The sequence below is a fragment of the Diceros bicornis genome, chromosome 6 (assembly GCF_020826845.1).
Source record: "Diceros bicornis minor isolate mBicDic1 chromosome 6, mDicBic1.mat.cur, whole genome shotgun sequence".
NCBI lineage: Eukaryota > Metazoa > Chordata > Mammalia > Perissodactyla > Rhinocerotidae > Diceros > Diceros bicornis.
In genome coordinates this window covers 73,719,572-73,737,052 of record NC_080745.1, presented here as the reverse complement: position 1 = coordinate 73,737,052, position 17,481 = coordinate 73,719,572, and the positions used below count along the sequence as shown (strand labels likewise).

The following is a 17,481-nucleotide window of genomic DNA, read 5'->3' as shown; positions in this document are numbered from 1 at the left end:
AATGGATGGTTTTGGAGAAAAAGCCAACAGCTGTGCTTTGTGCCTTTTTTCTGTCATGCTGCGGCTTTGGTTCATTTTAGACCTTTGGCTGTTGTTTAGGAGAATGTTCCTGGGCTTCGCCAGCTTCATGGCTGGGGGAGGAAGAGTGGGAGGCCTGGGCCCAGTGCTTGTCTGGCCTCTGCTTAGCCTGTTGGTGTGGAGGTGACAGCTTCAGTCAGCGATGTCTTTCTGGCGTGTTGACCACTTAGGTCATGTCTAGACATTCTTGCCCCTGACCTCATCTTGATCTCAAACCAAACATGTCCACCTGCTATTAATTCTACCTCCCTTTGGAGAAATCCGCCTCCTGCCTTTGCCAGTGGGCAGCTCTAGGTAAACCCTTGTGGGTGTCCTATCCCTCCGCTCAGGCTTGCCCAGAGAGGGGTGGGGCATTCCTCGAGAACTGTGTCCCTGAGTGGAAGAGTCCGGCCGGACCAAGATCAGCAGTATTTTCTCTGCCAGCCCTTCGCCAGCATCCTCACTGTGTGTCACAGGTGGGAGAGCCCTGAGCCAGGGAAACCTCCTTGTTGGTTGAGAGTGTCATCTCTGTGTCTTCCCCATTGTGCACTACGATTTTTAGCGCAAGAGTTATTTTTGCATAGTTTGCCCAGCCTCTTAGATACTTTTTCACCGTTCAGGAAGAAGAGATTAATAATATCTCTTCCATTGCACATACACAGCGCTCTTGGTTTCTGGTGAGTTGTTTTAAACATTAACTTACTGTTCCTTACAACAATCGTAGGAGAAGGGTGAGAACCCTCCTCCCCGTTTTTGCCTTTTTTTTTTTTTTAATCTTGCTCCCAGCGATTACTGGGTTAATACACAAATGAGGATTCTACAGTTCATAAATGATGCTGGTGGCCATTTTTTTCTGTGTTCTTAGTGCTATCTATTAAATGGCCCTGTATGTTTTGGGGGTAAAACATGTGCCTGCTTTTGCTTTTAGCAATCTGAAGTGACTTGTTTTAGAAATGAGGAACTGAGGCTGAGAGAGGTGATGAGACTTGTTGCAGACCACATAGCTGGGCTGCTAGAGGGCAGGTGTGGTCTAGATCCCTGTCACGATTCCCTCTGCTGGCCCTTCGAGCATCTCCAAGGTTAGTGGTCCTGTGGGTGGTTTGAGGCTGTGATTGCAGCTGCCTTGGTGAAGGGCGCATTTCTCAACTACATGGCAGGAGTGAAACATGGGCGCTTTCTTTTCCCTATATCATGTTGACCTAATGCCTTGGGGTCCAGCTGGCAGCACCATTCTCTATCCTAAGCGTTCTTAACCCTGCCAGGTCCTCTAGCTTGGGAGAAACCTGCTAACTGTAGAAGGAGCAGTGGCTCTGGTCTCAAGCAGACCAGATCCTGGCCCTGCTATTGACCTGTCAGTGGGCAAATTACTTAACAATTCTGTCTTCACATCTCGGTTTTCTCATTTGCTATTGATCTTATCCTGGAGAGTCATTATGAGGATGAGAAATGATGTGTCACATGGGGGCAGCATGGGGTAGGGCTTCAGACTTGACTCTGGAGCTGACTGCTCAAGTTCAAATCCTGCCTCTGGTGCTTACTAGCTGTGTGACTTGGGGCAAGTTACTCAGCTCTCTGTGCCTCACTGACTGTTACCAGAAGCTGCATACCTGGGCCTCATACCTCTGCCCAGGAATGAGAACCTTTTACTTTCTTCACTCCTTAACCCCTTACATTCAGAGGCGAGGGGATTATCAGCTGGGAAGGACGTGGATTTGGACATGACGTTTTATTTTACCGAAGCAAGCCTCTTGGGTTGGAGGAAGCATTTCCCCTGGTTCCCTAACAGGAAGGGACAGGGTCTGCGAGGGAGTGATTGGTGACACTACCTTGGAGGGGGGTGCAAACAGGAAGTTTGGAAACAAACTAATCCCTAAAGAGACTTAAGTTAGAGAATTACTGACACTTAAAACAGAAATACCGCCTTACATTTCAGAAAAATAACACATGCCTAAATGTCAGTGGCAAGGAAGGGAGAAGGCTATTGCTTTGTTTTTTGAGTAAGATCTCAGTGAGGAAAGAGCAATTTTGATCTGTTTCTCTTGACTTGCTTTGTTCTCTAGATGAGGAAATAGAGGCTAAAGGGAACAGCTTTTTTAGTCCTTAATTTGTAGGGTCTTCTGCTGTGTACACCTAATTTTTGTTTATTTTTTATTTTTTTGGTGAGGAGGATTGGCTCTGAGCCAACATCTGTTGCCAATCCTCCTCTTTTTGCTGAAGAAGATTAGCCCTGAGCTAACATCTGTGCTAATCTTCCTCTGCTTTGTATGTGGGACACTGCCACAGCGTGGCTCGATGAGCCGTGTGTAGGTCTGCGCCTGGAATGTGAACCCGGGGCCGCCGAAGCAGAGCATGAGAACCCAACCATATGCCACCGGGCCAGCCCCTAATTTTTATTTTTTAAATGTTCAACTTACCCTTTCAGGTAGACTGTCAGTTCCTTGAAGGCAGGTGCGAATGATTTGCCAGGCTTCGTAGTCCCTGCTGGGCCTACAGTCAGCGCGTGACTGGTTGAGGTCCAATTTGTCATCCTTTTTGTTTTCCAGAGTGAGTACATTGCTCCGTGTGACTGTCGGCGGGCCTTCGTTTCTGGATTTGATGGCTCTGCGGGTGAGTTGCTGAATTCTCTGTTCTTTGTGTACTTTTGTTTGACTCCCAAAAATAACTGGCCTGAGTTTCAGCCTGTGATATAAAATCAAAAAGAAAATGCAAACCAGACGTTCCCCATTGAGCCTCTGTAGAAAGGTGTGAGTTCCTAGCATCTCCCAGCTCGCTAAAATCACCTTTTAGTAACTCTTTTCTCTATGCCTTTGCTTTTAAGGTTTTAAAAAATTTTTATTTAGAAAAAATGTTTTTGCATTTTTTATTGGATATAACGTCATACAGAAAATCGTATCAAATAAACTGAATATGTCTGTGTAAGTAGCACTCCAAATAAGAAAGGGGACACTAACAGCACCCCAGAACCGCTGCCTTAGCTTACTGGTCCTGTATAGTTCTCCAAGTGCTTGGCTTTTGGTTTCTCTCTTTTCTCTTTCAGTTTAGATAACAATGGTTAATGTAGAGCTACGTTGGTGCCCTGCCCGGACTTTTCCTCTAAAGGAAAAACTCTGTGCCCTTGAGTTTTAGGTGATTTTCCCCCTTCAAACTCCTATCCCTGAAGCTAGCTCGACTTGGCAAGTGCTCCTCTCTCCTCACAGTTAGCCCACTGCTTCCTTTGATGTAAGTGCTTCTGTGGTTGACACATTAGGATTGGTTTTGGCTGGCACTTCTCCTGAAAACCCTGAAGTCAGGTAGAGGTGGGAGGCATGAACTGCCTGCCAGTGATCCCTGAGTCAATGTAAACTTTCACGGGGTCTGGTTGGTCTGCCTTGGGAAAGGTGAAACAGCTCCTTTAGGGGGTCTGGTGGAGCAGATCACAGTGATTACTGCACAGGAACCATGTCCACCGCTGTCTTGTTGATTATGAGCCAATTTTGGCTGTAGGTCTGCAGTCCTCTGTTCTACTTGCCTTGACTCATACTGTACAAGTTGGGTACTGGGCTGCCTCGGGACTGCTTCATTCAGAGCTTGACCCACAGCTGGTCGTCAGTGGTGGTGTCTTTTCTTGCCTAGAGGTTTCCCTGGAGTCAAGGGCCCATCTGCCCCACCAAAGTGGTGGTGGGAGGCTGGAGCCACATAGGAGCTGGGGCCTCTCACTGTGTTTGCCCGCCTGCTGCCATTTTGTGCAGCTGCTGGGTGGTTGTAAGAAGCTTTTCTCTTTTTTTTTGCTCCTCTGCTCCAGGCACGGCCATCATCACAGAAGAGCATGCAGCCATGTGGACTGATGGACGCTACTTTCTCCAGGCTGCTAAGCAGATGGATGGCAACTGGACACTCATGAAGATGGGTGCGTAGAGGCATGGCCAGCACAACCTTAGTTGGCCAGCTTTGGGAAGGGACCCTAGAGCTCCTCAGGGCTTCTGGATCTTAACCCTTTTAAGAGGGCATGGACCCTTTTAAGAATCCAAGGTGTCTTAGTCTGCTTGGGCTGCCATAACAAAATACCACAGACTGGGTGGCTTAAACAACAGAGATTTATTTTCTCAGTTCTAGTGGCTGAAGTCCAGGTTCAGGGTGCCAGCATGGTTAGGTTCTGGTGAGAGCTCTCTTCCGAACTTATAGATGGCTGCCTTTTCGCTGTGTCCTTACATGGCAGAGAGAGCGAGAGTGAGATCTCTCTTGCTCTTTGTAGAAGGCCACCAGTCCTATCCAATTAGAACTCCACCCTTATGACTTCACTTTAGTTATCTCCCAAAACCCTTGTTTCCAGATATAGTCACACTGGGGACTAGGGCTTCAACATATGAATTTTGGAGGGACAAAGCCAGTTCATGGCACAAGGAAAACAAAGAAAATGGCACGCTTGTATATACATTCCATTGTGCGTTCAATTTTGGAAGGTCCTGGTTCAAGATACTTATTTTAGTGAGGGGAACCTGAGGGCCAGAGAGGACAGTTGATGTGCTGCAGGTCACATAGCTTGCCTGGCATTTCACTCGTGCACTGGGGGCCTTTCCATTGCTCTTTGCTGTCTCATGACTCCAAGTGAGATAAAAATAAGGGGCCACTGGCAACACGAGCTAGGAAGTTGTCCCCCTGAGGATCTCTCTGAGGATCCAGGACTTGCTTCTGGCAGCTCAGCTTTGGAGAAGAGCAGTGCGCAGGACAAGAGCAGGGGTCTGGAATTTTCTTGGGCAAGTTACTTCACTGTCATTGCTTCAGTTTCTTCATCTATAAAATGGGATGATAATAGTAAGTACCACATAAAATGGTGAGGATTAAAGAAATAATATGTGGAAAGCATAGAGCTCAGTGACTAATAAGTGTGTGTGTACTGGGGTTTTTTGTTTAATTTTGTGCTGTGTGTATTTTTCCTTGTCATTAAAATAGGCTTTAGAAATATGGTTTTAGTGATTTACAGTGGTCTCTCCTTCCTGAATTTTGAACTTGAGGAACAGAAAATAAGGAGGGAATAAAAGCGGCTGCCAGTGCTAAGTGAGGAAGAGAAGATACCTGATATTTCTTGTTTGTTGTAGGAAGTAATGAGGAAAGCAGGTTGTCAGTAGACTCACAGTTCAGGAAACAGAGGGCTGTTGACACTGAAATGAATTGAGACCAAGATCCAAGCAGCTAGCTGACTGAGGGGTGTGTGTGCACCACACGCTCTCCATATACATATATATGTGTTGTTTGTCTTAGGGAGCAATTTGGAACAGTTTTGTCCTGGCAGTGGACTTATGTTAAATTTCTATTTCTCAAAAATCTTTTTAGAAATACAAAACACTAAATCTACAGGTGGATTGTTGCTGCAATTGAATTGTCCACCTCCCCTACTTGCTCACACAGTCTCTCTGTCACATACACACACACCCCCGCACAGAGGCAGGCATTTGGGGCTGTGGGGCTGTTATAAATGGACAGGCTTGTGGCCTTTAAACTTTTTGATTGCATGCCTCTGTTAATGGCTTGTGCATCCTCAACATATATGTATATTTGTTTGTATGTTATATATATGTACTAGTGTCCATCTGTATTTCAAATACGAACAAAGATTAATTTCTTATTTTTTAGAAAAAGTAAATACAAATAGATGTTGTAATACTTTCTGCTTGTACACTAGTGGATCATGTAGTGTACCCTGGGGTGTGGGCATCTCTCTTTGGGGCCCACGTCTCCAGTTGTCAGGTCTGTTCACTCTTTGGGGGTCAGAGTGTCAGAGGTGGGAATACTGTCAGCCTGTTCCTTAAAGCAGGTATGTGGCGGCCCCGGAGGGTGAGTCCTTTTCCCTTCCAAGCCCCTCTGTTTGCTGTCTCTTCCCTAAGGCCACCTTTCCTCAGGCGTCTCTCCGGCGTAGGGAGATTCTGGGGCTTTGGTTGGTGAGTGATTCATCCCTGGGGTTGACAGCCAAATATCTGTTTGCTAGGAAATCATGTGACTTCATCCTGTGCAAGTTATACTAGGGGCATTAAAAGAAGCTTCATTAGTAAGTGGCTTGTTTAGCGGTTTGAAAAAAAATAGGAAAGAATCAAAGAGCAAAATAACAACTCAGTGCCAGCTTTTAGGCAAGTTTTTAGAACTGAGATTCATGAGCTCATTTCTTTATAAACCTTGGAACTTCCCTTCTGTGGTTATGTGGTTATCAGTAGTAGTCAATGGAGAAAATAGTAATGATAAGTACTATTTTAGAATATGTGAGCTTTCACTCTAAATATACGTACATTTCACCAAGATATTAATTGTATAGTAAAAATCTGATTAGTTAAAAAGTATACACCCCAAACATAGAAAATATTGGCTTGGATTAAAGGAAAAACTAGAATATCAAAAATAATTTGAGTTCCCTTCTTGAAGCTTATTTGGTGTACTATGACTAGTCTCTTAGAAACAGAAAGGGCTGTTTGCTCTTGGGAGTTGGGAAGTGTAGGGAGCCATGTTAAAGATGATAATTACAGGTGCCTGTGTGTCCCTCTTATAATCTTTGGAAAGATTTCTTTGCTGCCAAGACTTGTGTTCAGCCGTCCAGTCAGGCCTGGTCGTGGGGTAGGGGCCTTCTCTCTGCCACTGTGCCTTCCAATGAAGGGAGGGCACCGTGGCATGTGTTTGCCTTACCTGGTGTGGGGTGTGAGGGAGGCCCCCAGCTCCTAGCCTTCGCTAAATCATCACCCAAGTTGTCCTCAAGGGACCGGTAGTAGTAAAGTGACCAAAGGCTGATGAGATGATCTGCAAGATGATACCATGTACCTATGTTGCATTGATTCCCAGGTTGCCATTTTTACCAGGGGTCAAATGAAAATCTTGCCTTTTTTTCGTCTTAACCCTTAACCCTTAACTTATGCTTTCCTTATATACTATCTTACACTTCTTGCAGCCTTCCAGGATTAAGGGAGTTCAGATTTTCCAAGTGCTGCCAATCTACCTTAAAGAAGATGCTTAATAAAGACCCTGCTATCATGATGTCAGTGAATTGCATCTTTCTGGGCAGGACGAGGAGCTTGGGCTCACTGGGAATTGTTTCTTATCAGTTTTTCCCTCCATAGGTCTGAAGGACACACCAACTCAGGAAGACTGGCTGGTGAGTGTACTTCCTGAAGGATCCAGGGTTGGTGTGGACCCACTGATCATTCCTACAGGTGAGTGAGCTTGGATCCTTCTGGCTTGGGTGAGGAAGTGGGTTCTAGATGCCTCTCTATCCTCCTTGTTTGCTTGTGGGGTGTGGAACATTTCGGGGCTCAACATGACTTGATGTCACGATAAAGGTCAGAGTCAGGAGAGGAGTTCTGATAGAGGCAGGGGAAGGCCATTGGTGGTGAAGATGTCCTCTTGCAGTTCCTCGTCCTGCACACCCAGCACCGGGCCATGGGAGGATCCTTTCAGAAGGCGCCTGGCTCTCAAGGCTCTGCTGCCTGCCTCAGCTGAAATGGGCATTCAGTTCACGCATGACTGGCCCATGTGTGTTTTTCCCCAGATTACTGGAAGAAGATGGCCAAGGTTCTGAGAAGCGCCGGCCACCACCTCATTCCTGTCAAGGAGAACCTTGTGGACAAAATCTGGACAGACCGTCCTGAGCGCCCATGCAAGCCCCTTCTCACGCTGGGCCTGGATTACACAGGTCAGAACCATGCTGCACCCAACGGGGTCCCCAGCCATCATCCCCTCCACCTGTCACCGTTGTCTCCATCCCAGTCCTTTGAATCAAAGTCAAGCTTGAGCTGATGGGAGGATTTTGCTCTACCCTGGCACAGTGGGGCATTTGATGAAAACAGGAGCTTTATTTGTTTCCGCTGTGGCCACCTACTTGCCACTGCCTTCAGCATAGTTGATTCTTGCAGAGCTCTTCCGGGCAGACCTTTGGGTGCTGCTAAGAGGCTTTTTTACCACTCAGTTGCTAACTGCCCCTCTAACATGTCTGGTATTGGAAACAGAGCCTAGAGGTTTCTAGGTTGCATTTACTTTTCTTCTGCCAGCGTTTGTAGGTTTACCTTCTGAAGCCTCCTGCCCTCCATTTTGTACCTTCTGCTTTAGAGGCTTTGGGGTGTGGTTGGGTTTCTTTGGCCTGTGTGATAGTGGTGGGTGAGGAGCAAGTTCTGTGAACCATTTGTGGGAGACAAAAGTGAAGATTTATGGAACAGTGAGGGGTGCAGAGAGAGGCCTGGGAGGTGGGGCTGCAGGGGAGGGAGGCTTGCTATAGAAACAGAAGAGGAGAGGTGGATGGGGATGTCTGGAATGTAGGCAGATTGCCCAGAGGGGTCCTGGGAAGAAAGCATTACAGCCCAGACTCTCAGCCAAGTTTGAAACAGCATTCCCGAGCTGATCTTCAAAGCAGCGTTTGCTTGTGGGGGCAGCCCCCAGCTTGCTTTCTTTGTGACACCCTCACCGGAGGGTATCACAGATTGGGGGGGGATGGGTCCAGTGAGTGGCCCAGGGTCAGCTACATATTTTCTATCAGCATGTTTTGAATTTGTTTTTTTGAATTTTTTTTAACTGATGCAGAGGCTCTGACTTATTGCTTGTAGGCGAGGGGAGAGCACATGTTGCTGATAAGACTTCTGTTCTGCAAACATGTGAGTGCCTGCTATGTGCAGGATACTGTGTTAGGTGCTGGGTGAATAAGACAGTTGCCTACCCTGTTTATAGGTGGCTGTAACCTGAGTCACAAGTGCCGTTTCATGGTGGGGTGGTGTGATGGGGTGAGCTCCTCTAGGGCTACAGTTTCATCCTGGGGAGCAGCAGGGAGGCCCAGCTGTCTCTGACAGGGCAAGTGTGATTTGGAAGTAGTAGTCACAGTGAGTCAGACTGTGGGGAATTCCTAGGTCTTAGCTCTGAAAGGGGAGTCTCACGGCTCCAGGAATGTAAAGTGGTGGGTGATATTCCCCTGACCTCTAAGACTGGGTGAGTTTTCTTTTCTGGGTAGTATGTTCTCAAAGCTCCCTGTGCTTGTTCTGTTGCATCAGTCTTTATATAGAAGTGTAAACAATTGTTGGTTTAATTGTCTGTCTTCTCTTCTAGATTGTAAACCCCTTGAGGGCAGGGACTGGATATCACTCAGAGCTGTAACCGCAGTGACTAGCACAGTGTGTGGCAGATATCTCTGCCTGGGAAGTTTAGATGCTTCATAGACATTCGTTGGATGAACAAATGAATTAATTTTGCTGGGAGGCAAGGGGCTCTTGAAAGTCGACTGGCTTAGAGAGAGTCACACCTCTTGTGTCGGGTTTGAATCTAGGCCTCCTGTCTGCTTAAGCAACATGCTTCTTTTAAGATGTGGTGCTGGTTAAGAACGTTCGGATGGGTTCTTTCACTTGGCTCCCGCAGGTCCCTGAGACCAGGGCTGGAGTCACAAGCACATTTGCTTCTTGCAGGCATCTCCTGGAAGGAGAAGGTTGCAGACCTTCGGTTGAAAATGGCCGAGAGGAACGTCGTGTGGTTTGTGGTCACTGCCCTGGATGAGATTGCATGTGAGTGCTCTGGTTTCACTGTTTGGGCTTGTTACCCAATCTCTCCTTTGGTTCTCTGTGAATCTGTGTGTTCATGCCATTCAGCTTTCTGAATAAGCCAAAGACGGTGTCACCAAATAGGTGTAAGATATGTCAAGTAGGATGGAGAAAGAATTATTGGGAGTAGGGGAGGGGAATGTAGCCTGGCCCAGAGTAATATTACAGCCAAGGGCTGATGTTAAATCTCTGGTGATGTCCACCTCTAGCCAGTCTCTTCAGGACTGTGACACCTCTGAGGAAGGACATTTCCTCCATTTTATGTCTGTCAACATTCACCTGTCTCTGTAGAAGTGGAATCATAGGAGATTTATTTTCTTTAGTTTTTCTTTTTCTTTATACTTTTCCCCAAGGCCTTCACAGTAAAAATGTTCTAGAAATGTTTCTACCTCAGAAAACTCAGGAACTGGAAATTCTTCACCAAGCCTTTTGGTGTAATAGCAGTTTCTCAATCTTCAGACCTTAAACCACCCTCATGCAGTTATTCAATACCTTCTGTCGTCTTCTAGAACCTGCAGCAAGCTGGTCGAAGCTTCCTGTTCTGTCTGCTGTTTTCTGACTGGATTTGACCTAGGGTGACTGAGAAGAGGCACTGCCTTATCTTTTTAGTTTCTCACTAGAGAAAGAGACCGTACCACACAGTGTCCTAATTCTCCATTCCCCAGGCCCAGAACTTTGTCAAGTGTATCAGTGATTTGTATCCCTAATTTACCTAATAACCTCAGAATCAGAGAAAATAACATATAAAGCTAATTTCTCCTTTTCATTAGTAAAAAAACCCATCCCCATTGTGGAAAACCTGGAAAATGCAGAGAAAGTAGAGAGAAGAAAAAAATCACCTGTAATCCTGTTACCCAGAGATAATCACTATTAATATTGAGTGCATATATAATTTTGTAGTTTGGTTTTTTAATGTATTAGTATATTCTGGACATATATAAGCATAATTTAAAGTGAATATTAAATATCCCATCATATGGTTATACCAACATTTACTTAACCATTCCCCTAAGGATGACTTCTGGGTTATTTCCAGTTTTCTTATGATTTTGTTATGATGCTGCCATCAAAATCTTGGTGCATCAAAATCTGTGTCTTAGTTTCTGGTGATTTTCTTCTTCCTATTTTTGGTTGGGTTTTAGGGGTGGTATTCAGCTTAAAGGATCTGTATGTGGTAGGGCTTTTGACCTTCTTGCCATTTACCTGCCGGAAAGGTTGTTCAGTGGTATATGAATATGCTCATCTTGCCACACCCTCGCCAGCCCCAGGTATGTACTATCATTTTTTAAAAAGTGCTAGTCTGATAGGTAAAAAATGTTGCCTCATTGCTTTACTTTGAGAAACCGTTGTTTAAAAATAGAGGCAGTACTTTTTACACCAGGGTCTTTTTTTGTACTCTGAGCCTCACGAGAGAGCAAGCATCAGGCAGCTGGAAGCTCTGGGACCAGAGCTGTGTGCTCTGCTGGCCCCTCTACTTTCTCAGACATACAGTGACCTCACCAAACGCCCTGCCTCTGGCTGTTGGCAGGTCCCTCACCCAGCCGCACCACAGCCGACCCATGGGTGGGCCCAGGCTCGGGTTTCATTCATGGGCCAAAGCTCCACTGACTCACTGCTTTTGTTCCTCTGCCGGAAGCTCCGCCTCCGTGGGCTCCTTGACTCTCACAGGGAGGGCCTCATTTGGCCTCCCTCCGCTGGGTCTCAGTTTGTTCCTTTAGATTATTTGCCTCAGAAGAGACAGTGCTTGGCTCTTTCCCCTTTATTTGGGAGAACCAGAGGTTTTTTTGCTGCAAGCTCAGGCCTGGCAGGTCACCACCAGTCGGACCATTTCAACTCTTTGTTTGGAGGGCATTTCTGGTGTTTTCTGACTAATAACTCTTCCATTCCCTTCTTGGGACAGTCATGTGGAGGCAAAAGAAAGGGTTCTGGTGCCATCATTTGGCCGACATGAGCAATTGCAGCTCAGAGGTGTAACCAAGAAGTAAGGTTCCCTGCTTTTCTGAGAGATGCCGCCCAGTCTTTCCATAGCAAGCCAAAGCTCATCCCTCCTCCTACCAGCTACCCCTTAAAATCTCAAGTCAAGCAGGTGACAGGGACTTTATTATTTTTTTTCAGGGCTGTTCAATCTCCGAGGGTCAGATGTGGAGCACAATCCGGTATTTTTCTCCTATGCAATCATAGGACTAGAGACGATCATGTGAGTGTTTGCCCCACACCTGAAAGTCCTTGCCCACAGCTCCTCGGGGCCCTGGGCTCCCCTTTCTGGTCCCAGCCCACCAGTCATGCCTGACTGATGCGCTGCTTTTTCTTGCTCTGTCCTTTTACTGCCTTTTTTCCTTCCCCTTCTTGTCTTCCTTAACAGTAGATATTTATTTATTTCCTGTCTCTCTTTTAATCCCCCCAATGATTTGAAATCTGTGAAAGTCTCTATGGTACTATAAGATAAAAAAATAAGTAGGCGAGGACATCAGAACAAAGAGAGTGAGATTAGTTCACAAAATTCCTGCTGCAGAGTCTTGTTTAGCCCACACATTTGATTCCAGGAGTTTTCTAACAGCCAGAGGGGTGTATAGGTTCAGTTATTCAGTCCTGGATCCACAGTGCACATAAACCCAGTCAATTCAAAGACTCGGAAATGACGCAGGAAAACCCTGAGTCGTGCCTTACTGAATTGTCAGTTTATCTTTTAAAGCATTGCTTGGGGCCTTCCTGCCATTGCTCTTCTATTTGGATGGCTTTCTGCATTCAGACAGCACGTTTATTGAGTGGCTGTTCTGTGCTAGGGTCTCTAATGGGTGTTGGGGTGAGTGAGACAGACAGGGTCCCAGGTTAGAGTTGGGGAGATGAGCGCCTCCTTGGAGGATTCGGGCACATAAGTGGGCACTGATTTGTCAGTGGGATGGGTACTGGTGGTATAGGAGGGGCCTACCTAGACTTGAGGGTCAGAGGAGACTCTCAGGGAAGGTAATATTGAAGCAGAGATTAAGGGTACGTGTGAGTTAGCCAGGTGAAGGCGGGACGAGGAGGAGGGGGAATGGTGATCTAAGCATTTTCAGAGGCTCTGGGCAGGAGAGAGCACAGTGCGTGTGGAGAACCCGGAGTGGTTCAGCGTGGTCGGGACATGGAGTCTGAGGCCAGAGTGTGAGCTGGGGCCGTGTAAAGGAAGGCCTTGTGAGCTGAGTTCAGGAGCTTGGGCTTATCCTGAGGACCCTGGGGAGCTATTGAATGAATTTTTCCAGGGACCTATATGATCAGATGTATAAGTCATAAAGAATAAAATGGTTGTGAAAAAAAGGATGGGTAGGGAAGACTGGAGGCAGGGAGACCTGTTAGGAGGTTGTGGCATTAATCCAGGTGAAAGATGGTAGTGGCCTGAACCTGGGCGGTGACTGGGCAAGGCTATAGCTAAAGCTAGAGAGATTTGAGGGAGATTTAGGCTGTGGGTCCAAAGATCTTAATGAAAGAAGGAAGCAGGGGCATCAAGAAGGACAGCACCCAGGTTCTGGCTTGGGGAATTGGGTGATGGTGGCCACATACACAGGGACAGGGAACGCAGTTTGGAGAAGAGGATTTGGTCAGGGAATGGGAAAGAAGGAAAAGCTGCTTGGTTTTGATTGCCAGAAGATGGAGCCTGTTGTGTATGTGTGGGTCTATGTTCTCATCCCCCCACTCACATGCCTGCCTTTTTCTGTCACCTCACTTCTGGCCCCTCTGCAGGCTCTTCATTGACGGTGACCGCATAGACGCCCCCAGTGTGAAGGGGCACTTGCTTCTTGACTTGGGCCTGGAAGCTGAATACAGAATCCAAGTGCTTCCCTACAAGTCCATCCTGAGTGAACTCAAGGCCCTGTGCGCTGATCTCTCTCCGAGGGAGAAGGTGTGGGTCAGCGACAAGGCCAGCTATGCTGTGAGCGAGGCCATCCCCAAGGTTGGTAGTCCCCCTGAGGCCCATCTAAACCCTGCCATACTCCAGCTGCCAGGCCCTTCCCAGCTCTGGCATTGTGAAGCTTTGTCTTTGAAGCAGAGGTTGTTCAGGCAGATCTCCAGGACTGGCTGTTATATCAGAGGTGTTGTCTCCTTGGATCAACCCTTTGGGCTGGAGCCATATTAAGAGTCTGAGGGCCCCTGAGAACCCATTGAGTCTTGTGTTTTCCAAAATGTGGCATGAGAGATGATTTTAGGTGATACACAGTAATACTTAGGTTTATTTAAATATATCTATTTTAAAAGCATTTTAGTGTATACTAGAAAAAAATATAACTAGCATATGAGACCACATATTATAAAAATTATTTCTTAAGTCAAAGTTGGATTTAATACACTACGTTTATTTAAAGATAGTCTAAAGAAAGTATTAAGCAAATATGGGTCCAGGGGGTAGGCAGCTAGGGTAGGAGCTGTGCAGGTGGCATGGGTGTATCGGAAGTCTGGGAAACACTGCTCCACACTCCCCTCCCTCACCGCATTTTATGGCTAAGGAGACCTGAAGGCCCAGAGAGGCTTCGGGAGTTGGGGATTTGTCAAAGGTTAAATGGTAGTGATAGCCCAGCCCTCGCCTGAGCCCCTGCTGAGTGGTGCTAGCAGCTGACACCTGTCCCCTTATATTAACTAGGGTTTGGGGCAGGACTGGAATCCAAGCCACCTTAGATATAACTTTTTTGACTGTCCTGCCCTGGGCCTCTGGCTGCCAAGTGCCCTTTGGCAAGGCCAACGATGTCTTCTCTTCTCCCCTAAGCAGTGGGCTATCCTGGGAGGAGCCCTGGCCTGGCCCTCTAGACCTGGCTTGCCATTGCACCCCTGTCACTGTCACACTGTGTGCCACTCAGTTATTCAGACCTTTACTTCCTTGACCTAAGTGGGGATCGTGCCTTCTTCGTTTCGTGAGGGGTATGTATGTGAGAGAGAGAATAGGGAGGGTGGAGAGAGCCCTTGGAGAAGCCCTTGAAAGCCCTTGGAGAAGCTCTGTGCAAGTGCAAGATGGTGCTAAATCCCCCATGCTATACATAGGGCTGGATTCTAGCTTGTTCTCAGATTGGGAAGGGTCTTCCTCAGCCCTTTAAGATCAGACCATTAATAGTAGCTGACGCATGATTCCTGAGTGAGAAGAGGGAAGGAGCAGGAGCCCTCCCTCATCGGTCATGTGCATCCTCAGACGGGGAAAAAAGCCTCCTTTGTGCAGCAAGAAAGGGGTTATGTCGGTCAAGCTTTGATCCGTTAGTGAACTCTGACCACGGCCATGGAGGCTTGAAAAGCAGTATCTTGCTGATGGCTGGCAGCCAGCAGTCTCAAAGAGCTAAGCGGGTGCGGGATAGAAGAGAAATACCTTGTTTGATGTACTTTATCTTTTTGGATGAGCTCAAACCTTTTTGTCATGCTCAGAGTTATCAACAAAAGGGGCAGATCTTCAGGCCCCAGGGGACGGCTGGGTGGGTCCTGAGTGGGAGCTCTTCAAATGATTAGTCCTAAGTGTGGTCCTAAGCTGGGTGAAGAGGTGATTGCCTTGGTCTTGGGTGAGTGGAGCCAGGCTTGATTTCCCATACTACTGCCCTTTGCCCCAGGATCATCGCTGCTGTATGCCTTACACCCCTATCTGCATTGCCAAAGCTGTGAAGAATTCTGCCGAATCAGAAGGCATGAGGCGAGCTCACGTAAGTAAAGCACCTTGTACAGAAGAGAGGGATGTGTGGTGGTCAGGAGGCTCAGCTCCCTCACCTGCTGTGTGGCATTAAGCCTGGCACAGGTTGGAACCTCTCTGAGCCTTCCAGAGGGAGTTACTGAGAGAATGAAATAAAGTACTCGATGGGCTAGATCTTTACAAAATATAACATGCAACACGAAAAGAGGTATTGATGATGATAGTGTAGATGATGGTGGTGATGTTGATAATAATAATGAAGATGAAGCCTCTTAAAAGGCCCAGATTGTGTTTCAAGGCCAGCAGTGGATCTAGAAAGATTTGGGGCCCAGAGATGGCTTTTGATAGTGGCCTGTCTTTCCTGCTTGTGTAGGACAGGAGTGAACCCTCTGAGGGAGCTGCGTGTGCTCCATGGCGGGCCCCTCCCTGACTGTGCTTGAACTGCTGAACAGCAGAGGAGCCCTTTCACTGTTAGTGGGAATTGCTGCAGACTTGTTCGCTGGTTGCTGATAGTTTATGGCCCTGTAGGAGCAGCCCTTTCGGTATCACACTAGGGCTGGGCTCTGAATCTGCCCATCTGATTTTCAGTAATAACTTAAGAAATGTCTCCATTGTTTGCACAGATTAAAGATGCCGTTGCCCTCTGTGAACTCTTTAACTGGCTGGAGAAAGAGGTTGGTTCTTAGTCGTTGTTTAACACATGGATATAGATTATTCAGAAATTATCTGCATGTGATTCTAACCGTGGCATCCTCTATGCTCTGATGACCATGAGGTCTAAGATCTTGATCTAATTTTAGTATTTTCTATTTAATAGTTTGTGGAAATTTGGTATGTATGTGTTTAAAAATTTTTTCATTTAGAAAATAGTAACATGGATGAAGAAAGAAATTCCTTAACAGAGTAGATCCTTTTTGGGTTAAAGAATTGTCTTGTAACTAAATGTAATGTCAGTATAAGGAAAAATGATTCTCATGATATTATAGGCAAGCTGATTGTATTAAGAGAAAAAGATCTTTGTGTACATTCTGAACTTCAATTTAAGCCATAAAACTTTTTATGTTAAATTGACTCTTGGTCATCAGTTTCTTGCCCTTTCATTTCTTGTAGTTGCAGGAGGGTGATTTCTTTGTGCTGTTATTAAACAATATCATATTCCCTTTAAATATTATATAAACAACTCTTTAAAAGTAGCTTAAATTGGAAAAAGAAAATATCACCCTTATTCCCATCAGTGTAACGATGTTTTTCCCTCTGGCTATTGTTCACCTGCTTAAATCATTTTTTCAATGATTTTTTTCATTTTTACATGTCTTTCAGTGTACCGATATGATTTTGTATTTTGTTTATTTTATTCACTTGGTGTCATAGTGTGAGCATTTCCATGTGCTTTGAGGCCTTAAAAAAAAGATCCAAATGGAGACTGTGTTTAGTGGCTAGACTGATTTATTTACCGCTTTCTCCTATTTTCAAATGTTTAGATTGTTTTTAATTTTTTTGCACTTATCAGTAATTGTAATATTTTTGCATTTATCTTTTTTATTCATTTAGGGTGACTTTCTTAGGATGATATCCTAGGAGGGCATGCTTTTGAATTTTTAAGCTTTGATGTATTAAGTTTTGGGAGGTTTCAGGATATAATACTTAGGCAAGATGGTTGAGTGAAAAAGTAAACAGATAGAAACCCTTCTACTTTAGATAACTTTGGTAAGAGCCTTGGAAATTCCCTACTTGTTAAAGATGAGACGTAAGCTGTGTCCTGTAGAGGGACAGTTGGGACATGGGAATTGAGGAAAAAGTTAGCTTTTAATGCACCTCCTTTAACATGTAGGACACACATGAATTTATCCCACCAGATGATTTATAAGCAACTTCCTTATAGGTGCCCAAAGGTGGTGTGACGGAGATCTCAGCTGCTGACAAAGCTGAGGAATTCCGCAGGTAAAGTTCCATCTGGGGGCCCCATGAACCTTGTACTCATTTCCTTGGTGAGTTAAATGAGGCGGGAGGGCCCTGACTCTCAGCACAAGAAAAACGTTTACGCCACTCTGCTCTGTGTGTCTTCTGTTCCAGGCAACAGGCTGACTTTGTGGACCTGAGCTTCCCAACGATTTCCAGTACGGGACCCAACGGCGCCATCATTCACTACGCGTAAGGCATGCGGAGGAGCACGCTGCCTGGCTTTGCTGCTGCTTCTGCACAGGAGCCTGAGCAGGGGAGAGACATTATTTTACCAGAGGCCCCAGCAGCACCTCTGTG

General features: G+C 46.1%; 1 protein-coding gene across 4 annotated transcripts in view; it reads left to right on the top strand.

Moving 5' to 3' along the window:
* XPNPEP1 (X-prolyl aminopeptidase 1) overlaps nt 1-17,481 on the top strand; it is a 56,690-nt gene that overhangs the window by 25,046 nt on the left and 14,163 nt on the right. For all 4 annotated transcript variants that reach the window (XM_058543957.1, XM_058543959.1, XM_058543958.1 and 1 more), the window contains 11 exons: nt 2,601-2,664; nt 3,839-3,943; nt 7,134-7,226; nt 7,562-7,705; nt 9,456-9,551; nt 11,703-11,784; nt 13,305-13,515; nt 15,146-15,235; nt 15,846-15,896; nt 17,105-17,163; nt 17,296-17,373. In XM_058543957.1, the coding sequence (XP_058399940.1) occupies nt 2,601-2,664; nt 3,839-3,943; nt 7,134-7,226; nt 7,562-7,705; nt 9,456-9,551; nt 11,703-11,784; nt 13,305-13,515; nt 15,146-15,235; nt 15,846-15,896; nt 17,105-17,163; nt 17,296-17,373 (1,073 nt within the window). The remainder of the gene's footprint in view (nt 1-2,600; nt 2,665-3,838; nt 3,944-7,133; nt 7,227-7,561; nt 7,706-9,455; nt 9,552-11,702; nt 11,785-13,304; nt 13,516-15,145; nt 15,236-15,845; nt 15,897-17,104; nt 17,164-17,295; nt 17,374-17,481) is intronic.